Here is a 24,561-nt window from a genome sequence, read left to right on the forward strand (position 1 = left end):
ATAGCCAGGGGCAGGGACAGAGTGGAAACAGGAAAGAGCAGCAGAGAAAGAGGTAAAAGCAGGCCAACTGCAAGAGGAATGGGACTCAGAACAGGGAGAGGGGCAAGAGAAGAGTGGGCTAAAGGGGCTGATCTTAAGAAACCAGAAGTGAAAAATGGGGGTGTATCATGAGAGTCACAAGGGGACAGGATTGGACAGGATGGGATGCACAGGGACAGACAAATGAAGGGGAAGAGCTTTTTGTCTACAACATAGGGAAGAGCACCAGGAACGGAAAGGCTGTAAAGGAGAACAGTAGGGGGACAGCACGGCCTGGTAGAAAGCGTGCTAGCCTGAGACTTGAGAACTCCGTCTTCTCCCTCCTTTGGGGGACCACAAGGACATCACCTACCCTATGCCTCAGTCCCCACCTTGTATAAATGGAAATAATGCATATGAAGTGATTGCTATGTGCTCAAAAACTAGGGGAACAAGGCCAGACAGACTTTGACAGACACCATCTATAGTGGTGATCACAAACAGGACTTGAACTCACGGCACAGCCTCTCTGCAACACCAATCCACTTCGGCACGAGGAACACAGTAACTGTTCCCCTGTGACCTGCCTGGGCTGCTGGCAGGGTAAGCTCCCACCTATGTGACAAACCAGGTCCTGAGGTCAGCTCTGAGACAGGATGCTCTGCTCATGGGGTGGCTGCAAGTGTTCCCCAGTGGTGACTGCGTGCCTACCGGATGAAAAGAGGCAATGACGCTGCTGACTGCACACAGGGTCAGGGCCTTTGGCACTGTTACCCACCTGGCATGGTATGTCTCTCCCCCGCCCATCCCAGGACTCCAGTGCCCCTTAAAGGTGCTGTACCCCACTGGGATGCACAGCTGGCACTAGCAGACCCATGGGCAAAGGAGGCAGGTAGAGCTCAGGGAAAATTTGCCACTCCACAGGCTCTGGGTCCATCTGCCTGTCACAGGGAGCATGGGCCAGAAACCCAGGAGGCCAGTTTCTGTGGAAACATTTTGTTCCTCTGGTTTCCTGTTTGCTGGTTTTTCACCAGGATTTGCCTTTGCAGGGCTGTCTGAGGAGAGCCGGGGGGAAGAGGAGGAGGACAGTGGGACAGGCGCTTGTTAAGACCTTGGTGGGATGGGTCCTGGCTGAATGAAAAAGATCCTGTGTCCCATCCCATTGCAGGCCAGGGGTCCCAAGCAAGATGAGGCAGCCCCAGTGCCTGGCCTGGCACAAAGGGAGGCATCACTGAGGAGAGGAGAGGAGAGGAGAGAGGAGTGTTAAGAAAAACCCATGGCCCAGCCAGTCCCCTCCAAGTGTAGGGCAGAGAGGAGCTACAGGTATGAAGAAACAGGGACAGGCCCTCCCAGCATGGGACAGGTTTGGGACTAGGGGAGGTGTGGACAGGAATAGAGCTGAGCTTCAAGCTGTTAAAAGGGGGCAGGAGGACTTGTCAGGAAATGCCTCCCAGCTTACTCGGTAGGGTCAGGGGCAGACAAGGGGATGAAGTGGGGGGAGCATTTGGCAGTGAGCTCCCCATAATGGATATGAACTAGCAGCTAGCTCTTTAGCCCTCTAAACAATCACTACAGGCAATAAGAAGGCCAAGGCAGACTTGCAAAGGGGGGCCTTAGATGGGTACCCAGCTTTGGACCCAAGAGGTACTGAGTGCTCAACCCACTGCACTTTCCAAGCCAGGCACCCTGGCCTGGGTGAGGCCCCACTCAAGGAGGTCAGGTGGAGCATCCCTGCCATTCTGTCGGGTGGACCATCCCTGCCATTCTAGAGGCTGAGGATAGGCATGTGCGGCAGCTCTGGGGAAATGCCAGTCATTGCTCACATTGCATCTCGCACACAGGGGCCAGGGGACTCTGCTCCCCGCCTCCCCCTTCATTTTCTGCCCATAATTTCAGGGGAAAGCAGAAAAAAACCCTTCCCTGTCCCAGGTTGGGCAATGCTTGGGAGTGAAGAACGCTCTCCCCCTGCCAACGTCAGCCACACTGTTATGAACAGCTCTGGGAAAATCCACGCAGACGGGATACAGCCAAGACCATCTCACCAAGGGGCAGAGGTGCCTGCTGGAATGAGTCACCACAACAATGCAAGAAGCAGTCTACGTAAATGACCAGCCCAGGCAGCAGCTAACGGTGCCAGGTTCTGGGCAGAGAGATGACGGCAAGTGAACGGATGTTCCCCTTGAGCTCTCTCTCCGGGTATCTAGCTGGGAGAAAGGATATCTTTCTCTTCCTCCTCCCCAGATGCCTGGGTGATGAGTGCGTCAGGGGGAAAATGAAGGTATTTCATGGGTCACAAAGGGTAAGGGGGAGAACATGGCATGGGAGGCAGAGAGAGCAGAAGTATACAAGATCATTCTGGACAGGGGAGTGCCTGGTGGACAGGAGAGAAGAGGATCTGGAACACATATGAGCACACACCAGATGAGAGAGAAAGGGCACCCGTGCATGCCAGGGGGCCAGACACAGACAGACAGAGAGGAGAGCATACCGCAACCACTCTAAGGTAGTACACACTGGGGTTACAGGCCTGGAGCCTTCTAGTTATCCCATCTCCTTGGGCAAGCTTCACCCAGACACTGCACCCTGTTGGTACAATTCAGCCCTACCTTGACATAGACTCCTAAACAGGGGAGAGTAAAGGCTGGCTCCAGGACCCATACAAACCTGGGCTGCTCTGGTGAGCCAGCCACCAAGATCACCCATTAGCATTGCCTTAGTAATTCTGTGGGCCTTGGTCTGGTTGCTAAGTAAAAGATGGGATGCCAGCCTAGGTGTGGCAATGTGCTGCCGGGACAGGCACTGAAGTTCGTGGGTACACAACTCCCTATCTACTCCAGCTTTGGGATGACCCTTCCACGGAGGTGGGCACCAACACTACTGGCTGCAGATCCAGTGGCCCTTCAACCAAATGGAGAAACAGAAAGCACAGAAGAGAATGTCTAACTCCCTTAATGGCTTCAGCCCTTGGTAGGCTGCACCCTCCCCTTTCCTTCCTCCCACTATCTGGTCCCCTCTGCCTCCACCCAGGTCTCTGGCTGCACTGGCAGAGCACAGCTGACAGAGGTGGGGGCTCACAGGACCCTCAGCCTTAGAGAGGTGCTCTGTCTGTTTCAATGCAAACCAAAGGGGCTTCACAGTCATGTTCAAGCTGCCCCATGCCAGACCCCTCCATGCCCACCCTCCAGGGCCCTTTTGTAGAGAAGGTAGCAGCTCCCAGCCCCCACCACAGCCTGCCCGGCTGCACAAGGTGGGACGCAGCTTACAAAGCTGCCCTGTTTGGAGTCTCCCCAACATGTCCCAACAAGCTGAGCTGCTGAGCCTGAGAAACGAGACAGACCACCGGGCAGCTGTCAGTGCCAGCCCATAGAGCTGGGAGGGAGGGAGATGAGAGAGGGAAAGGGGTTTTGTTTCCAACTACCCAATAAAACTCTCTAAAAAGTAAACAAAAAGCAACGCCCCTGTGAGCACAGCCAGCTTCTAGCAACCTAGGGAAACTATCACAGGTGTTTACTAGGATCTGAGCATCTCTAATGAACTTGTCCTCAGAACACCCCCAGGCAGCAGGCCAGAGCTCTTCTTCCCATCATACAGGTGAGAAAGGGAGGCACAAGATGAAGTGACTTAACCAGGGTCATGTGGGGAGTCTGTGGCAGAGCTAGGAATTAACCCCAAATCTCTACAGTCCCAAGCCAGCACCCTACCTGCTGCAATGGCCTTCCTTCAACCCACCACAGAGGCAAGGGACTGCAGGGGCCACCTGGACAGGCCTTGCTTTGATAATCTAGATCTCTGGCAAAGTCAGGACTTAGCAACTGATTCTGACAGTGCTGGGCAGGCAGACTGAGTGGGTTGGGTGATTGTTTAAAGGGCTACAGAGCTACTTGCTGGTTCAAACCCAGCCCTGGGTAGTGCTGACTGGAAGCTCTTAGTTTCCAATAGCTATTTCCTGACATGGCTTTTTTTATACTAGTATACTAGGGAAGCCATGACTACTACTAGTATACAATTCAATGGCACTGTAACCCCTAGGAACACCTGTAAACAGTAACAACATGCTCCGTGTTGAGCATTCAGGGGATCCCAGAGTCTCTGGATTCCCAAAGGAAGCAGAGTCATTTCAAAAAGAAGAAAAAAAAACCAAACACACTCACAAAGAGGCCCTTCAGTACAGTCTGAGTGTCACACTTGCTCCTTTCCATCTCACTTCCTTATTAAAAAGACAGTGTCTAAGGCAGAACACCCTTTCTCAGCAATAGCCTGGGGGAGACGGGCAGAAGTCTGACACTGCCGCCCTACTGACAAATATCTGCTTCAACTGGCTTCCCAATGCACTTCCCTGGCGTCTGGGGGAACTAGTGAGGGTTAAGCAAGCAAACAAGAACAGAGGTTCAAAACACAAGAGCTGGGGCTCTTCCAGACCCTGGCACCGCAGGGCTGCATGACTCCTCTGAGCAAAGACTGTGCTACATGTGGAAAAGCGGCAGGAGAAGGCTGGGGTATTGTTTTTACAGCCCAAAGTGGGAAAGGTCAGGCGGTGTTCATCAGGGCAGATCCACATGCTGGAATGCAAGCGTCGGCCTCCTTCCAAAACACTGCACAGTTTCACACAGGAGTGTCCTAAATATACAGCCAAGCAGGAGCAAGGCAACAACCCAGCGAGCTCCCAGAATGCAATGCCACCAATTGTCTCACACATATGCACACACACACACCACACACACCCCTCCCTGAACAAAGTCCCAGCGGACAGCAGAGCCCTCTGCTGGCCCTGTATGAGCAGAAATTCATTTTCATTCTAAGATCGGAGTGGGGGGAAAGAGGAGAGAAAAGTGACAGAGTATTTCTAATGATCATGACTCATAGCTTGCAACAACCTCTGCCTTTGTCTAGCGGCAGCCAGGCAGGGGTCTCAGACCCCTTGAGGGTCTCAGGGGATGCCATGAGCATTCACATCTTTCTGCTGTACCTCTAGACTGCATGCCAATCATGCAGAGTACCTCCCATTCCTCATGGACCATCTCCCCACAATCCCCCCCTTGAGGCACAGCGGTGCTGTTCTCATTTTCCAGCTGGGAACCCAAGGCATAGAGACACCCAGCAATTCAAGCAGATTGGACATAAGGAAAATTTTCTTTACGATTCAAGTGTCCAGTGTCTGGAACAGACTCCCCCCAGGGGTGGTACAATCAGCCACCCTGGAGATCTTCAAAAAATGATGGGACGTGCACCTTGCTGAGGTCATCTGACCCCAGCAGTCTTTCGTGCCTAGTGCAGGGGGGCTGGACCCAATGATCTCGTGAGGTCCCTTCCAGCCCCTAGCATCTATGAATCTATGAATCCAATCAGATCTTCCAAGCCCTACACTAATTTCCAGTACTGGCCAATCCTTCCTCTCCCTGGCAATGGCTCAACTTCTCTTGTTCCAATTAACAACCTACCAGCATGCATGCACACGCACACACGAACATAACAGCTACACCAACAGAAGCCACTGAATTATACACCCAGGACACACTACAAATATGGGGGCCCCCTCCTCCACTACACTATGTGTGCAGGTGCCCCAGCTTTACCTTCCGCTCCCTGGTCCAGCTTCCCCACTTCATCCTGCCCACCTTGGGCAGGGCCAGGAAATAGAAGCCAGGGAAGGGAAGGGGAGCCTGGAGCCTCTGGCTGTTACTGAAGCCAGAGCAATGTAGAGAGCAGTGGCCAGGTCAGGGGGACCACAAATTAACCCCTTGCAGGTTGCAAGGGGCCCACAAGCTGCCGGTTGGACAGCCCTGGCTTAATATTGCAGAGCTGGGCTCTAAGGCACATAGAATTGAGAGCAGTTATGAGAAAAATTATGCTCCAATTTCAGCCTGTTTAACATGGTGTGGGCCGAGTCATTTCATGTCTTGCCAGCATCTTTCAAACAGCTAAAGGAGGAAGAGAGATTTCTTTACAAACAGAAAGCTGTACAGGAATTGGCTGAGGAGTCCAGGGGCAGGTGGACAGCCTGAAAATATTAACACCACATTTCTGCAAGATGGCTTCACTTCACATCAAACTAAGCTACTTTACCCACTGTAATAATAGAAGTGTCTCTTGCAAATCAAGGGAAATAATTCTTCTACTCTATTTAGCACTGGAGAGGCCTCACCTGGAGTACAATGTCCACTTTGGGACACCAGTCTTCAAGAAAGATGTCGATGGATTGAAAAGAGTCCAGTGAACAGTAACAAAAATGACAAGAGACCTGAAAACATGACTTATGAGGAAAGGCTGAAAGAACTGGGACCGTTTAGATTGGAAAAAAGAAGCCTGAAGGACAGGGGGATTTGATAACAGTCTTCAAATATCTGAATAAAGGAGATGGACATAGCCTTTTCTTTGTGGCTGCTGGAGACAGGATTAAAAGTACTTTAAAACTACAGCTGAGGAAATTTAGGTTGAAGATGAGAAAAAAAAAAAAAACTTTCTGACAATGAGGGTGGTAAAGCACTGGAACAGGCTATCAAGAGAGTTGTGGAATCTGTATCTCTGGAAACATTCAAAAATAGTTTAAAGAGGCACTTGGATGGGCTTGTTTAATGAGAGGTGAGTAAACCCACCCTGCCTTCTACTTAGCATGATCCTGCCTTGAGTAGGGGGCTGGACTAGATAACTTCTTGAGGTCCCTTTCAGTCCTGCTTTCCTATGATCCGCAGAGCAGGGGCAGGGACAGGCAGCTGTCAAGAGAGTTTCCTCCATATGCACAGCTCTCTTCTGCTAGCTAGCCCAAAAAAGACAGAAACAAAGTAGACTTTTCTCACCTGGCACAGGTGTTAGTGCCCAGATGCCCTGGGCAGACTGAGGATACAACCATAGAATCACAGAGTTAGAAGGGACCTTAGGGGCTATCCAGTCCCACCCCTGCACTGACGCTGGATGCACTGCCCCCAAGCCATCCCAAAGAAATGCCAATCCAGCCTCTTCTTGAAAACCTCCAATAAAGGAGATGCCACATCTTGCCCAGGTAGCTTGTGCTAATGTCCTGCTGCTCTGTCAGTTAAGGAGTTTTCTTCTGAGATTTAATCCAAGTCTTCTCTCTGCAGTTCCAACCCATTTCGGACACATCAATCTCTCTTTAGCAGACCAGTCTTCAACCTTGACTCTTAAACTTGTGATTCTTCTCCTCAGCCAACCCAGATCCCCCTGCCTTTGTATGATACATGTCAACCTACTCCAATCCTCTTCAGAGGAAACATTAAAGCAGGGATGTCAAACTTATGGTCCATAGGCTGGGATCTAGCCTGTGGAGCCCTATGATGCAGCCCCTGGGTCTTGGAACAGCCCCACATGCAGCATGTGAAGTGGTCTGTCATGCAGGCTGGACCCAGCACCACAAACACTGCATGCAGCATATGGGATCAGCCTAGGGAAAGCTCTCCATGTGGTGCCCACACCAGACCAGCCCTGCACATTGGCTCCGGGTTGCACAGATGGCTTGGGACCCAATCTGAATTGGCCCTGGAGCCAGTGCACAGGATCAGTCCAGTGGGGCACTCCATCCTGTACATGCTCCATGCTGACCCCATGCAGAGCAAGCCCCAGAGGGACACGGGACTGAACTAGCTGTACACATGGCACAGGTAGCCAGCACGGGACAAGCAGCACCCCACTAGACTGGCCCTGCACACTGGCTCTAGAGCAACCCAATCTGGCTCACAGCCCAGCCCAGAGATCCTCATCTGGCCTACAGGGACAGATAATTTGACACCCCTGAGTTAAAGGATTTTCACAGGCCAGAGCTTCAGATCTTATAGTCTTTGTGGGATCAAGGCAAAGGATAACCTAGGAACTAATGCCTTCTACTAGGCTGTCAGCTCACTCTGCCTGCCAGCCCACCAGAGTTGCTGCCTCAATCTACTGGGTAGGGATAAGGACACCTTAATGCTTATTAACCATTACTTCAACTGCAGTACTACCACGGAGTCCCAGCCTTGGGCCAGGCTGCCCTTGTGCTACATGCTGTACAAAGGCTTCTGCAAAACATCTTCAAAATTGTTGCTTCATTTTATAGGGGGCAAACTGAAGCATTGAGAAATAAGGTTGTATGGTTTGGATCATCTCTGATAGTGAGGTCTTCCCAAGAACTCATTTATAGAAGCAACATGAATACTGTGGTGGGTTGGGATGCACTGACACCCAATTCCTGCTCTGAGGATCCAACCCTCACCCCCACCCACAGACTCACCATTGTGCTCCTCTTCCTTCTGCTGCCAAGAGTGATGAAGGTAAGGGCTGGGACTGCTGCTTCTTACATTAAACCAAAGCTATGTCATTGTTCCCTTGTGCACCCCCTGCCCCACCCCACCCCCAACACATCCTCCACCATCTGTATCCTGTATTCAAGTGGGATGTCTAGTGGCTGGTTAGCTCAGTTGGTTACAGTGTGGTGCTAATAATGCCAAGGTCACAGGTTTGATCTCTGTACAGGCCACAGGGCTGGGTCCTTTGGTGGTGGATGGGTTGGTGTTAACCTGGAAAGATGTGCACAATAGAGTTCCTCAGGGCTCAGTTCTGGGGCCAGTGCTGTTCAACATCTTCATCAGTGATCTGGATTAAGGGGTGCTGTCAAAATTTGCAGATGACACAAAAATATGGGGTGAAGCTAACACCCTGGAGAGGAGGAACCAGATCCAGGCTGGGGAAGTGGGTAGAGAGCAACAGGATGCAATTCAATAAGGACAAGTGCAAGGTGCTGCATCTGGGGGAAAAAGAACTGCCACCATACCTATAGGCTGGGGGATGACCTTCTCAGCACCACTGAGGCAGAAAGAGATCTTGGAGTCACTGTTGACTCCAGGATGAACATGAGTCATCAACGCGATGAAGCAGTCAGCAGAGCCAATCGCACCTTGTCGTGCATCCGTAGGTGCTTCACAAACAGGTCCAGGGAGGTGATTCTCCCTCTCTATGCGGCACTGGTCAGTACTCCGCAGCTGGAGTACTGTGTCCAATTCTGGATGCCGCAGCTCAAGCAGGATGCAGACAACTGGGAGAGGGTCCAAAGAGCCACTTGTCTGACATGAGGCCTACAGGAAAGGCTAAGGGACCTTAACCTCTTCAGCCTCTCCAAGAGAAGGCTGAGAGGGGACCTTGTGGTGGCATACAAATTCATAAGGGGACAGCAACATGAAGTAGGCAACGATCTGAATACCAGGGCACACCCTGGAGCAACAAGGAACAATAGCCATAAGCTACTACAGAGTAGGTTTAGACTGGACATTAGAAAAAAGTTTGGGTTGCCAGGATCTGAAATGGGCTTCCAAGGGAGGTGGTACTTGCCCCATCCTTGGGGGTCTTCAAGAGGAGACTGGACAAACACCTGGCTGGGATCATATGATCCCAGGTTTCGTGACCCTTTTCTTGCCTGACATGGGCAGGGGGTCAGACTAGATGGCCCACTGAGGTCCCTTCCAACCCTAGAATCTATGAATCTTGGACACAAAGTTACATGAGACAGGGGTCTCAAGGTGTGTGCAGCACCTTGCACCCAGGGGCCCCAACCCCAGACTGCCTAAAGTATTTATCACTGTAGGACATGGGCACCTCACAATATTTAGTGTATTTCTCCCAATATCTCACCAAGGCAGAGTAAGCCTAAGAATCCTGTTTTTACCAGTGGGGCACAGAGAGGCCAAGTGACTTGCCCAAAACTGCACAGGAAGCTTGTGCTAGGGAAAAGCACCAAACCCTCATCTATCCTGCCTCAGGGCCTGCAGGCACTGCAAACAATTGCCCAGCTGTGTGGTGGTAGTGAAGCAACTGCAAACAGATGCACAGGGAATCCGTGACAGTCAGGAATTCGTGTCCTGACTCAGCCCGTGTTTTGCATCAGAGGCTTGCCTTGCTTTATAGAGCCAGCAGTCTGAAGCTCAAGTTCAGGATGACTGTTTGTATCAGTCCCATTACACCCCAGCAGGAAGGGCACTCGCCGGTGTCTCCACTCAGCCACCTTTCAGGCCTGTGCTCTTGTCAGCTCCAGCAGGGAAGTGCAACCCTGTGATTTCACATCACTAACAAGCCATAGCTTCACTCCCACAGCACAGCCCCTTCCCAAGACAAACACCAGGCTCTTGTGCAACAGCCTGCATGAGTAAAAGCAAGCCACATCCCGGCACCCTCCAGCACACATCCTGTTCCCCTCATATCTGCAGCTGGCCCAGCCGTTGCCAGCATGACTGTTGCTAACCTTTGGCACAACAGCAAAGAGGATAACGTCATGCTCTGGGGAAGAAAGGATAAAGGACAAAAAGTGGAAGGGAGAAAGGGGCAGGGGGGAATGAAAACTGCCACATTCAACCCTAGGCCCAGGGAGGAGTGACTGAGTGATCATTATGTCATCATGTCCCAGGAACCAGCCAGAGTCAACAGAAACCCAAGATTACCTATCGCAAACCACTCCAGTTACCATGTTGCCTTCCCCCTCTCCATCCCTGCCATTTCAACCCCAGAAGGATTTTGACTGTCACTGCCCCTAAATATGTTAGAAAATGAATGATCTTATGAAAGAAACATGGAACCCCAGGTTCCCAAGATGTCTGAAGCTGTCTTCTCTACTCACCAAGAATGCTGAGACTAGGGACAAGGGAGGACGCAGAAGAAAGGCTGCAGAATCATGAGCAGCACAGGGAAGGTAGATCAGATGTTCCTGTTTGTCTTTTCCTATAGCACAGAACTAAGGGAACAGCCAACCAAATAGCTAAAGCAGAGGTGGCCATCCTGAAACATGCATGCCACAGGTGACACAAGCAGCCTGTGTGTGTAGCATGCATAAGATTATCAGGGATCTGGGAACAAAGCAGCAGATAAGACAGGGATCAGCAAAACAGGCAAGGAGCCCAGGCAGGGAATAGGAAGCAAAGCAGCCAAATCAGGCAGGGGGCAAAGAGCAGGGAGCAAAAAAGCAGAGCAGCCAATCAGGCAACAGAAGGGGATCAGAGTGGCACTTTGGGAGGACACAGGACTTAATTTGTGGTACACTTCCTAAAAAGGTTGACCACCACTGGGCTAAAGGGAAATGCTTTCTATTCTAAATAGAAGGCAATTAACCTGTGGAACTCCCTGCCACTGGATATTACTGAGGACAGTTGCTCAGAAGGTGTCAAAAGAACAGAAGGCATTTAATGGCTGATGAGCCCACGAGCAGAGAAAATAAAGGAAGCCCTCACACTACCGGGAAAGCGCCAGCCAGCCACTGGAAGCTCCCCATGAAGCAACTGCAAACAGATGCACAGGGAATCCGTGACAGTCAGGAATTCGTGTCCTGACTCAGCCCGTGTTTTGCATCAGAGGCTTGCCTTGCTTTATAGAGCCAGCAGTCTGAAGCTCAAGTTCAGGATGACTGTTTGTATCAGTCCCATTACACCCCAGCAGGAAGGGCACTCGCCGGTGTCTCCACTCAGCCACCTTTCAGGCCTGTGCTCTTGTCAGCTCCAGCAGGGAAGTGCAACCCTGTGATTTCACATCACTAACAAGCCATAGCTTCACTCCCACAGCACAGCCCCTTCCCAAGACAAACACCAGGCTCTTGTGCAACAGCCTGCATGAGTAAAAGCAAGCCACATCCCGGCACCCTCCAGCACACATCCTGTTCCCCTCATATCTGCAGCTGGCCCAGCCGTTGCCAGCATGACTGTTGCTAACCTTTGGCACAACAGCAAAGAGGATAACGTCATGCTCTGGGGAAGAAAGGATAAAGGACAAAAAGTGGAAGGGAGAAAGGGGCAGGGGGGAATGAAAACTGCCACATTCAACCCTAGGCCCAGGGAGGAGTGACTGAGTGATCATTATGTCATCATGTCCCAGGAACCAGCCAGAGTCAACAGAAACCCAAGATTACCTATCGCAAACCACTCCAGTTACCATGTTGCCTTCCCCCTCTCCATCCCTGCCATTTCAACCCCAGAAGGATTTTGACTGTCACTGCCCCTAAATATGTTAGAAAATGAATGATCTTATGAAAGAAACATGGAACCCCAGGTTCCCAAGATGTCTGAAGCTGTCTTCTCTACTCACCAAGAATGCTGAGACTAGGGACAAGGGAGGACGCAGAAGAAAGGCTGCAGAATCATGAGCAGCACAGGGAAGGTAGATCAGATGTTCCTGTTTGTCTTTTCCTATAGCACAGAACTAAGGGAACAGCCAACCAAATAGCTAAAGCAGAGGTGGCCATCCTGAAACATGCATGCCACAGGTGACACAAGCAGCCTGTGTGTGTAGCATGCATAAGATTATCAGGGATCTGGGAACAAAGCAGCAGATAAGACAGGGATCAGCAAAACAGGCAAGGAGCCCAGGCAGGGAATAGGAAGCAAAGCAGCCAAATCAGGCAGGGGGCAAAGAGCAGGGAGCAAAAAAGCAGAGCAGCCAATCAGGCAACAGAAGGGGATCAGAGTGGCACTTTGGGAGGACACAGGACTTAATTTGTGGTACACTTCCTAAAAAGGTTGACCACCACTGGGCTAAAGGGAAATGCTTTCTATTCTAAATAGAAGGCAATTAACCTGTGGAACTCCCTGCCACTGGATATTACTGAGGACAGTTGCTCAGAAGGTGTCAAAAGAACAGAAGGCATTTAATGGCTGATGAGCCCACGTGCAGAGAAAATAAAGGAAGCCCTCACACTACCGGGAATGTGCCAGCCAGCCACTGGAAGTTCCCCACAGGCTGGATTATTCTTATTGTATGTGGGTCCCAGCTCCTTCCTCTGAATCATCTCTGAGATTCAGGAAAGACAGGATACAAGGCTGGAAGTGGCACAAGTTGGATCAGATGCAGTAACTCCTATACTGCAGCAGCTTGCTAGAAACTAGCTGCTTACCCAAGATCAGTGTCAGAGAGGGAGGAGGGAGAGCCATGGTATCAGACACACAGCCACAGAGATGGGGAAGCCAGGCCACATGATTTCAGTATTCTTCCAAATTCAGGTCCTAGACCAGAGGGAAGACACACAAATTATCAACAACCTGGAAAGACAGGAGGAAAGAGCTGAGGCAGCAAGGGAAGAATCAGGAGGAAAGGAAGACTTTCTGTGATGGGAGAAAGGATTTCTCCAGGTGGAAGAGTCAAGCCAGGGCTGGACAGATTGGGGAGGGAGGCGAGGGATGGGTTAGGGAAGAAAAAAAAAAAAAAAAGAGATTTTCATAGGATGCCCAGGAATGATACAGCTCATGCTGAAACAAGGACTGAATTCCAGAGCCTAGACAGAAGAGTGGGGCCTTCTCCATACTTGCCATGGGGTCCTGGATGCAGGGCAGCCCAAAAGAGGTGGGAGGGGGAGGAGAAGGTACCCATGTGTGCACTTTCATCCAGTCTCGGTGAAGGGCCAGGATGAGTTGGGATGTTTGAGCAGACCCCTCCACCAGCTCCTGGTCTCCTTCCAGGACCAGACAGAGGCAGAGAAGCTAACAGACCGTTCAGAGAGAAGACTTCCATCTGAGATGCCCTAGATCTAGAGAGACTGGGAGCCGAGATCCAGGATGATGGAGGCTGGATCCTGATTCCTGCATGGGCTGTGCCCTGCCAATCCCCACCCCTTTCCTTGATACCACTGCATTCTGAAATTCGCCCCTGGGCAGCAGCTCATGAAGCAAAGCTCCAAGAATCCTCCTCCCATGCTAAGGATGGGCAACAGCAACCTCAGCAGGTGCCTGAAACTACCCCACCTCCCCAAGAAGGTCATACCACTGCAATCAGCTCCAGGGGCAGAGGTCCAGCACAGAGGAATCAGCCTGCTTCTGCATTCAAGGTCAGCAACACAGCTAGGGAGGACCCAAGGACAGAATGCACCCCCGCATGCCAAAGACTTTGGCCTTTCTTCCATCGCACCGACAAAGCTCCCTAGGATCAAATCCAGCCAAAGGTGACCCCTCAGGAATCAACCATTTAAAACCAGCCTCACGCCTGACTCCTCCGATGCACATTCAGGTCTTGACCTTATTGCACTGGGGAATTTTGGGATGATTACACTTATTAGTGCAAGAACCATGCCAGAGAGGTCTCGGAGACTAGGATCAACACAGTCTGGGGGGAACAGGCCAGCTGATGAATTGCAGGATGGGCAATTGCACACTGGGTATGCAAGAGAGGCGTGGAGTGCGTCTCCACCCCACACTTCCCACTGCACTTCTGCTCCTCTCCAACTAGCCCTTACAATGCCTGCCTAAGGGTGTGTTAGGGAGCAGTGCAAAAGGAATCAAAGGGTGTCACAGGGTGGGGGAGATCTGGCAGGAACACTGCCCAACTATAATAAGAGGGGAAGGCTGAGGACACAGGACAACCTTATTCAAATCTTTTGACTCTACTGTTCCGACTGCCATATAAGCCCAACTCTAAGCCAAGGAGGAGTGAGACATTTCACTTATTGCTGACAAGAATTTTGAGGAAAATCACCGTATTTCCAAAAATGTTTCAACTCTGTTGAAGCAGCATTTTCTTATGGAAAACTGCTCCACGGGGAAATTTTTGACCAGCTCTAGTCCTTACACACACACACACACACACACACCCTCGTGTTATCTGGACTTGAGTCTCCCATGATGGATGCATAAACATTACTCCCCGGCCAACAGTAGACCCTACAGTACTGGCAAAGCCATGCCCGCAGACAGCATGTCACCACTCAGCAGGCTGCATCTGTCCCTTGGGAGGTGCTCTGAGCTGTCCTTGCCATCTCCTGCAATCTGCCCCCATGTTCCCTTTTCTCCTTTGGGACAAATATGTTGTGAGGTCAAAGCTGTCGGCCACTATAGCAACAGACTCCCCAGAACTAGGGATGTTTTTTATAGTGACAACACACTCCCTAGAGAGCTTTTCTGAGCTCAGACATGTGACCTTCCCTGAAGACAAAGGCAGCAACCTGGCTGGCCACCCAGCCAGCCCCCAAAATAAATCCAGCTTCCTAGCATCTACACAGATCTGAGTTAGCAGCTCACCTCCCTCCTGCCCAGTGCTGGGAATGATGCCTACAGCTGTCCAAGATTGAACGGCACCTCCCAGAGCCCTCCCTGTGTGCTCTGTGCAGTCCTTTGCTCCCTGTCATCAACTGTCTTGGGTAATGCCTCAGTCTTTAGACAAGTTATGAAAGGTTCATTGATACAATTTAAGGATTTCAACACAGACAGAGAACAGCTACAGGGCAGGGACACCTGCTCCCAGGACACTGCTCTATCCACTTCACTACACCATATAGTAAAAGCAAGCTTTCCTGTTCCAGTGAGGGGGGCTATAAGCAAAGACCCCAAGGGGTTGGAATGGAATGACACCCATGTGCATCTAGACCAGGGGTGGGCAATTATTCAGGCTGGAGGGCCACTTAGGGAGTTTTGGTGAGGGACATGCATGGAACGGATCATGGCTCCACCTCAGGCCCTGTGCTGTCACCACCCAGTGATCCCAGTCCCTGACCCCGGCCACCAGTCCTACTCCCAAATACTGCTCCCTGCCCACCCATGGCCCCATCCCATCCAAGTGCACCGCACCCTTCCTGTGAGGCTCCCAGACTGCTCTCCATGGAGACCCCACCTGCCTGCCACCTCCATCCAGTGCCCCAGTAATGGGAGAAGGGCAGATGAGCCAAGATGCCCAGGCAGTGGAGCTGGGGCTGGCAGTGGTGGCAACACTGGCAGTGAAAGCTGGAAGGAGCTGCCAGAAAGCTGAGTCCAACTCCCATGCTGCCCCAGCCCTGCTGCATACCTGGGGGCAGTGAGACTAGCCACATGTACCAGGGCCTGGGCTGCCTCCCACACCTGGGTCAGGTGAGGCTGAGACACCCGTTGTGGGCTAGATAAAATCCCCTGGCAGATGCACATGGGCCATATTTTGCCCATCCCTGATTTAGACCCACAGAGTGGCCCAACAACCATTTTGAGATACGCGAAGGGCAGGACTGCAGTCCCCATGCCCTTGCGCTCTCAGGGCAGGGTGAGGTAATGGCCCAAGATGCCTTTCAAGTGGACAGGAGATGCTACCACAATCCCTGCAAGCAAGGTGCGGTGGCTCTAATGGAAGAGAAGGGGGCAGGAACCTGGTTTGAGAAGGCAGATGAGACCTAATGGTCACATCTGAGAGAAAACACCATCACTGTAAGCAAGGAGGTGAGAGCACATGACACGGGTGCTTGGCATGTCACCTCCCTCCCCCCAGTGACCTGCCTGAGTAAAATGAACATGAGGGGCCACAAAACAGAGAAGAGGGCACAAAAGGTGCTTTCTGATAAAATCCAACATGCCACAAGGAACACAGAAGGCAGGAGTCCTCTGCACAGCAAAGCCAAGAGAAGGCTCTTGCACTGGGACAGACAGGGCATGGGCTGGCAGCCGGGAGACGCACTCACACTGAATGAGGCAAAGCCTTGGCAGCAGCCCGACTGCAAGGATTAACGCCCAAGCATGAGAAAGCATTTTAATTCTCTTTAACCAAAAACACAGTTAAAGAGCTTTGCAGCTCAGCAGGGATTTGGGTGACTGTTTGTTTGTTTGCACATAGCAAGCACATGCCCCCACCCCACCACTAATTATGCCTCTTCCCATCAAAATATCAATGCCTGGAGCTACCCAACCCCTGCAGCCCAGGCTGAGGCAAAATACAGCTGGTGCACAGCAAGGGTGCTATGCTGAGACGAGCACAGAAAGGGGGGCGGGATAAAAGGGGGAAAAAGATGTACGGGTACAGAGAACCAAAATGCTGTGGAGAGGATACAGGGGGGCACCACCCTGCTAAACCCCTTAAGATGCATTTAGGAGAATCTGGGGAGCAGGGCAATGCAGGAGAAAGGGGTGGAGGAAATAGATGGAAGGGGTGGGAGAGGGAGGAGTGACAAATGACAGATCTAGTATTGGATCTTTTCTCCTCTGAGACGGAGGACAGACATCCACAGGATGAGGACACCAGTCCTTACTCAGACCCACCAAGTTAACACTGTGGATCTGGGACTCAATGCACTTTGGTTGATGCGATCCTCTTGGGTAAGCCCAAAGGGCTTACTCAGTCCCACTGGTGACAAGGCCAAAGACAAATAGAAGGGGTGGAGGGAGCAGGGACACGAAGAGGGAAGTGCAGCGGGGGGGGCTGCTCTGGGAGGTCTCCCTGGGGACCAGCTGTTTGAAAGACGAGCATAGTGGCAGCAGCCTGGAGGGCTGACAGGGGAGGCATTCCAAGTACGCGGCCCTAGTATGGCAAACACGCTGGAGCTATGTATAGAAGATGCTCTGCTGCGGCCCGGTCAGGGAAGTGCTGTCTGGGTCAAGTGACCCACGTGCCCTGTCCAGCTGCCTCCAGTCTGGAGCAGTATGGTCTGTCAGATCCCACCCCTCCACGCTCCCCACCAGCTGAGGATGCTGTTGCTGTGCCCTCCTCTCCAGTGCTGTCCACAAAGAGGCAGCAGAAGCTCATGATGCATCAGAGCCACTTCTTCCTTCACGCCCCTGTTAAGTGTGGAGAGAACCAAGAGAACCTGGTCATTATATCAGGGGAGGAGAAGGCACAGTCACCTCCACAATCTGTTTTTCCACTCATGGAGCCAGGCCTCTATTGCTCCCCTTACCTGGAGGGCTCAGAAGCCCAGACAGAAATGGGAGATGGGTACCAGTGTCAGGGAGATCAGAATCAATCCCAAAAATCCCCCGCCCCAACCTTCATAACTCAGGGCTGTCCCAGCTCTCCTTAAGCAGAGACAGATGCCCTTCCCTGAGCTGCTAACTGCATCTCTTCTCTATATCACAGACAGCCACCTTGGGCTAAGCTCCCAGTATATAGCTTCAAGAGCCACACAGAGTCAATACTTGGATGGAAGACCCCTAAGGAAACAGGATGGAATTGGTATTGGCTATTCAATCCATGGGGACAACTGTGGATTTTTACTGTGGTTAATGATCCAGCATTACCAGCAAAGTGGCAGGAGTGGCTATTTATTAGCTCTGAATGCTTCATTAATAAACATGACAGGAATGTAACCTCCATCTTGGCTGCTTCACCGGGGAACGGCCTTGTCTCGGCTCGCTGACATAAAGACATGATTAACAACGGCAGGCAAATATTGACTCAATCACTTATAATGTAAACATGCCCACATCCTGATCACCTCTGCCGAGTTATCCGGAGATGCAAGAGAACAGGATGGGGCCTGGGGTGAGAATCAGGAAGCCCCAACTACTAATCCTGGTTCAGAAATGGGGATTAAACAAAGAACATGCAAGTTGGAGGCTGCTACTGAAAGAGGTTGGGTTGACAGCCCTGAAGACTGAAGGGTTTTTGAGCCCGAAAGCTTGCTTAATATTGTTTTAGAACTACTTAAGTTGATCTAATAAAAGGTATCAGATTCACCCGAAGAACCTTGTCTGCCTCTTGAAGACTGGAGTCCTTCATCAACAGCTTCCCCAGTGTTGTTACTGGAATTACAGTATTGCTTGGAGGCCACCCGCTGGCTAGCCCCAAGCTCATGCCTCCTCCCAGAGAGGGAGCCACACACAGCAAGAGACAGTCCCTGTCCTGGAAAGCTCACAATCCAAATAGATGAGAGACAGAGGAAAAACTCCCATCCTCCTGTTCCAGAGGGATGAACCAAGGTGCAGTGAGATTAAGGGGTTTACCCAAGGTCACATGGAGAGGCAGTACCAAAACTGGGAAGTGGACATAGGTCTCACTTAACCACAAGGGAGCTGTTGTGCTCAATACCCTGCCAACAGACTTCAGGCCTGGCCTTGGCCACTACACATCAGAGGGCAGAAAGGAATCTCCATGGCCCATTACATTTGAAATGTCTTTATTGAGAGCCCTACAGGCCAGGATCAAGTCGGGGGTATTGATGCCTCAACTTGAGCTGTGAGATTTCCTCCAGGGAAGATTTCCCTTGTACTCAGACTGGTTTTCAACCTGTGGTCCATAGTCTACAGACCCCTGGGAGTCCATGTCTAAGTGGTCTGTGAAAGATTACCATGATCAATCAGAAGTATGTGAATACCCACACTTAAAATTCAAAGGAATTTGCACCTCCGTTTGAAATTTTCAAAGGGGTCCACACCTCCATTTAAAATTCTTTTAGGGGTCTGCAAATGAAAAAAAAAGGTTGAAAACCCCTGTACTAGGAGAAACCCAATCCCCTACAACGGTGGTTCGCAACATTTTGAGACTCAAGGCACCCCTGGATAGACTCAAGGCACCCCTTGGAATATGCCAGCTCTTAGTTTTCATTCTTTTTTGCCTACAGAAAAATAACAGAGCCATTTTTCTATTGCAAAGAACACAACTATGGGTTTCTATGTGAAATCTCTGAGTTTATCTTGTGAATGTTCACCAACCTAACAGTGTGTGGTATCCTGAATCCTGTGGTATTGTGTGGTATCCTGAATCACCCTTGAAAGGCTCTTAAGACACCCCAGGCACCCTGGTTGAGAATCACTGCCCTACAGCCAGAAACTGCAACCAACCAGCCAAGGATCATCCTTTGCACCTAAGAGAACTAGACCCCTAGGTGAAACTGTCCAAGCCCCGTCAAATCACATGCAAAAGACAGAGCAGCAAAAGGAGGGAGAAGCTAGCAGGATTTCTGCCATTCTTTTAGCTCCAGTTTGGGTGTTAACACAGGGAAGGAAACCGCTTTGTTTCTTTTAAACAACACCAAACTTTTATCATGACAGCGTCTCATTCAGTGCTCTTTCGTCAGCCGATGCTGGATTCCCACTTGGCCCCAGTCCCTGCTCATTTGCATCGTGACCAAACTCATATCTCTCTCCCTCCTGGCAGCCTCCAAGCTCTGAATGTCAACTTCAACTCAGCTGTGCTTTCATTCCTTTCATGTTTAAAAGCAACAGCTTCAGAGAGCGCACAGCTCACCAGCAGCTCAGCCCCGACTGTTTGTCCAGTGTGCTGGGGTCACTGGCGGAGCATCAAGAGAAATTTGGGAACCCAGCCTGACAGTGTCTTCCCATTCCCTGACCTTTCCTGAAACTGCCTCTCCATCCACACAGAACAGGCCTAGTAACTGTGAGCCTTCTTCGCTCCAGGGAGAAAACAATGCCTCTCCACAACCTCAAGACCCGGGACTGTGATATGAAGAACCACTGCTGCCTCTGCAACATGTGGCATGAATCTGTACTAGGAGAGAGGGTCTGCCTGTGTGTCTGGAGCAGCATAAGAGCCCCATAGAACTGCTCTGGCATGCAAGGTGGTTTCCAATGATAGCATTTTCCTCATCAGCTTCTGGAGTACGTCACATCAGTTTTACCCAGGCATGGTGCACAAGCACTACAGGTTTGCCTGATGTAACCACACTGACAGGACACTGGTGCTAATTTCCCTGCCAACTCACATGGCCTGCCCACGTACAGTCCTTGCTCCCTGCTATTGACTCAGAGCAGGACAGGGATCTCAGTGGGGTGCAGAAATGCCCCCAAATTCCTGAAAAAACTATTTGCAAGAAAAAAACCGCACCCCACTTCCCTCAAATGGGTCAGCAATATTCAGTATGAACTACAGGGAAACACACCAACACATGTTAACAATGAAGCCTAGGACACTGAATGTCATACTCTACTGATAAACAGTCCTGCTCCATGCTGCTTAAGCCTCCAACCTCTTCATAGTCCCAGCCCAAAGGAGAAGAGAAAGTAGCTATACACAGTACCTGCATTTTGGATCCTGCTGCAGTTCTTCCCATGGCCACAGGTGCTGGTAAGTTCCCCCATTGCTCCACGTCTCCCACCCCAGCCACCTTGCCTCTTCCAAATGAAGAGCAAGAAGGCCACGTCCTGTCCCTCCACGCCCCGGGAGCACGGAAAAGCTGCAGCAGAGATGTTAAGCGGCCGTCTTCCTGCTAATTAATGAGGCATGGGGTGTACATGGGGCTGCTGGCTCATTGTTTTGTGCTAATAATGGACTTGCACATGTCACTCAGGCATTCCTTAGTGCTGAGCTCTCTGACCCGTGAATACAATGTGTTAATTTACAGCGCAGCCTGCCTGCCATTCCCCATCAGGCTCTACACCAAGGGAGGGCGGGGGTGGATCGCCTGTAAGAGCGGGGCCTTGGTAAGTGGAAGCTGCAGCTGGCTTGGAGTAGCTTCACCTCCGTGGTAGCTAGCATGTGATCCCGAGATGAGCAGGAACACTGGGGACCACGGATGCTTTGTATTCTATATCCCTGCCCCCAGTCGGAGATGAGAATCATGTGCCAAGCTGTACCTATTCTTTTGATACACGGCAGCCGTGTGTCCCTGAGGAAACCAGCCTGTTAAGAAGAGAGAGGTGCAAACAGGAGCATCCCAGGAGCCACTAGATGCCTAACGTGCTAGGTGCTGTACAGAGACAGGTTTCCCTCGCTAACCACTGGGGTTAGGTTCCTGAAAGTTCCCATGGTTGGCAAAACCATGGCTGGCACGACAAAAGGCTTCTGGGGAAAACAGCAGGTGGTAGGCTGATAGGTGGCCACGGAAAACCGTGGTTACTCAAAACTGTGTACCGTGGTAGCCAAAATGGCATATAGAATATTAAGCGTGGATACTCAAAACCGTAGTTGGCAAAACCGTGGCTGGCAAGGGAAACCTGTACACCTAGCAACAGAGAGCCCTTTCCAAAAAGAGTTTACCGTCAAAGCAGCCAAGACAAAGGAAGGAGCCAATCTCCATTTACAGATAAAGAAACAGGGGCACAGGCAGATTAACAACATACCCAAGATCACACAGGCCCATGTCTCCTGAATCCCAGCACAGCCATCCTGACCCAGCAGGGAAGCAGAGGGGAAGAACTGGTGCATACTCAATCTACATCGGGGGGTGGCATGCAGCAGACTGGACATGGAGCAGAAAGGAGAACAGCAGGCTAGGCAGGAAAAGGGATCAGAGTAGCACTTGAGGTGGGTGCAGGGCTTAAGTTGTGGTACACCCATCAAAAAAGTTTGACACCACTAATCTAGATGCTTTCCCCTCTTCCCCCAATTTCTCTACACAAAACACTATCAGATACAGAGGACAGCAAATGACCAACAGGAGGAAAGTGGCCCATGCCCTCTGATCTCCCCATGTGGGAACCCTCTTATGCGTGTCTTATAGTAAAAGCAGGAGGAGAGGGGTGCAACAGCACCAGGGTGATCTCACTTTAACAAGCAACTTTCTTTCCCAGGGAAGTGAAAAAGCAACAATCATGATCCAAGGACAACTGGGATCAGTGGGAGTTTTTCCGCTTGTTGGGGCATAGCTCATGGAACAGGGCTATGGGCAGTCAGTGAATTCTGTCCTGAATAAGCATCTGCCTCTTGTTCAAGCTACCCTCGATGGTAGGGACTCTCCAGAACGACAAGAAGGCCAGAGAGAAGCAATAACTACTACCCATCTTACGTGTATGGCCCCAACAGAACAAATGCCTACAGAAAAGGACAGAGTCCCCAGCCACATGCGCCCTGAGCTGTGCCTTTGTCAGACTTCCCAAGTTAAGCAGAGTCAAGTTGGGCCAGTGCCTGAAGAAGAGACACCAAGACAATACAGGATGTGATGTTACTGGTGCTTTTCCCTCCAAGGCTAGCATTGGAGGGTGGTAGATGATGCCTGGATGCCACACAAAACTGCCATCCTGACTACTGCACCTTAGGGTTACAGTTTGATGTTACTGCCTCGAACCAAAGCTCTACATCCCCAGTTTCTGTGCTACCTACAGATCTGCTGCCCCCCTCTCCCCCCATGAGTAACTTAATTTCAGCAGTGGTGCTCAGAGGCAGTCAGTGAAGTGTGTTGGCATCTGTCACTACAGGCAATGCTGGAAAAGCATGCTACACCTTGGAAGAGCCCTGCTCCTCACAAAGCAGTGCTCTGCATCTCTGGAAAGATAAGGATGTTGAGGATCATGGAGTACTTTGCAGTACATAGGCTTGTGTTCCCTGGATGGCTGCGCAGCCTTCTCTCTGCTGTTCAGAAACGGTCCCACCCCCTTTCTCCTGCCTTAATTCAAATATGCAAAAGAAATCGAGCAACCCTGAGCTAAATAAGTCTAGTGGCAGCTTATCTCCCAGCACGAGAGGAAGTGGGAAGAAGCCTTCGAGAAATGGAGGAAGAGCTCCTCCTGGCTAGCCCCACTTCTTCCTCCGACTCCTTCCCCTCCTCCTCTTCAGCCCTGTCCTAAAAACAGCTTTATCGGCAGCAGGCCCCTAGAAAAGTAACAGGATTCCATTTCCTGTTTTTCCCATGGAAACCCTCAAATAGAAGTTGGCCTCATTCTTTTTTTCTTTTTTTTTTTGTTAAAGCGGGGCTAACAATGAGCCATTTCCTCTGGTGGCTTGGAAAAGGCACCTTGCGCTCTGCTTCCATTTGTCCATGGCATCGCGGCGGGAAATCCTAACCAGCAAGGTCAGGGGAAGGCTGCTCGCTACTCCCATTCCCTCCCTCTCAAGGATGAAGGGCAGGGCCACAGAGGGGGGAAATCAGTGGAGGATGGGGTGCTGCATTGCCTTGGGGTGGCCCACTGCTGCAGCACTCACTTACAGTCCTTACTCACTCAAGGGGTCCCATTGACCTCACGGAGGCTGCTGAAATGAATAGGGATTGGGCTCCAGGCTTGGCTGGACAGAAAGCAGTGTGCTGGTTAGAGCTAGTGCCTATGATCCTGGGCCAGTATGTGATTAACAGGGTGGCTGTGTTGCAATGGAAGCCCATGTAGCTGTAGGAAGGTTACAGCTGCAGCCTGGCTCCTTAGGCCTCTGCCATTTGCTGGGAGATCTCTGCATCTTTTGAACCGCCTTGCTGTTGCTCTCCACTGCTCCAGCTACATTTGGCCTCCAACACAGATCTCCCAGTAGCTTTCCCAAGCTGAAAGCTGAGAAGAGACTCACACAGGAAGAGGTCCAGTTCCTTCAAATGTCACCAAGGGGAGCTGCCCTGCACCAGTCTCTGCCACAGCCTGAAGTCTGGGGGTGGGCTGGACTGTCCACTGCCTTACAAGCCCAGATGCTCATGTAGCTCATGCTGATGCCATGGCAAACGATCCCCCAACTTCATCTCCTTCAGAACAGTAGAAAGCTCCTCTCCCCTCAAGGCTAGGGCCCAGAACTGCAGAGGGCTGCGCCTTTAAGCCAGGGCAAGCCAGTGGCACGAGGCAGAGTATCTCCCGTGCAGATGGTGGCCAGCACATGTTTTCCATAGATTATGAGCAGCAAACATTTTTCTTCAGCCCACACACATTTATAATCAAAAACTTGAGGCCATCTCTAAATGCTCACTCACTCTCTCCGCTGCCCACCCGCCCCTTCTCTCTGTCTCTTCTTTTGTAGGACTTCAGAGTTTAAAAATAAAAACTTGGCATTCCAAAACAGCAGATCCATGGCTGGCATAATTCAGCATTGCTCCACTGAAGTCCATGTAGCAACACCTCTTTTACACCAGCTGAGATTCCGGCCTAGCAGCTCAGTGAGTCACTGGGGCTGTGGCGAATCCTTACCACACAGCATGAAAATATATTCAGCAATGGAGTCAATAGGGCTATTGTCACAAGAAGGCTACTGTTCCTTCCCCCACCCCCCAGATCCTGACCCCCC

General features: G+C 51.1%; 1 protein-coding gene across 4 annotated transcripts in view; it reads right to left on the reverse strand.

The window, feature by feature from the left end:
* Positions 1-24,561, reverse strand: part of ARHGAP23 (Rho GTPase activating protein 23) — a 145,322-nt gene that overhangs the window by 88,533 nt on the left and 32,228 nt on the right. For 2 of the 4 annotated variants that reach the window (XM_025191115.1, XM_025191118.1), the window contains exon 1: positions 20,669-20,759. The exons of the other annotated variants lie outside the window; for them this stretch is intronic. In XM_025191115.1, the coding sequence (XP_025046900.1) occupies positions 20,669-20,701 (33 nt within the window). In that variant the 5' untranslated portion in view covers positions 20,702-20,759. Of the gene's footprint in view, positions 1-20,668; positions 20,760-24,561 lie in introns of those variants that run through there. 4 annotated transcript variants of the gene reach the window in all.

Source organism: Alligator sinensis, unplaced genomic scaffold (genome assembly GCF_000455745.1).
Source record: "Alligator sinensis unplaced genomic scaffold, ASM45574v1 scaffold1261_1, whole genome shotgun sequence".
Lineage (NCBI taxonomy): Eukaryota > Metazoa > Chordata > Crocodylia > Alligatoridae > Alligator > Alligator sinensis.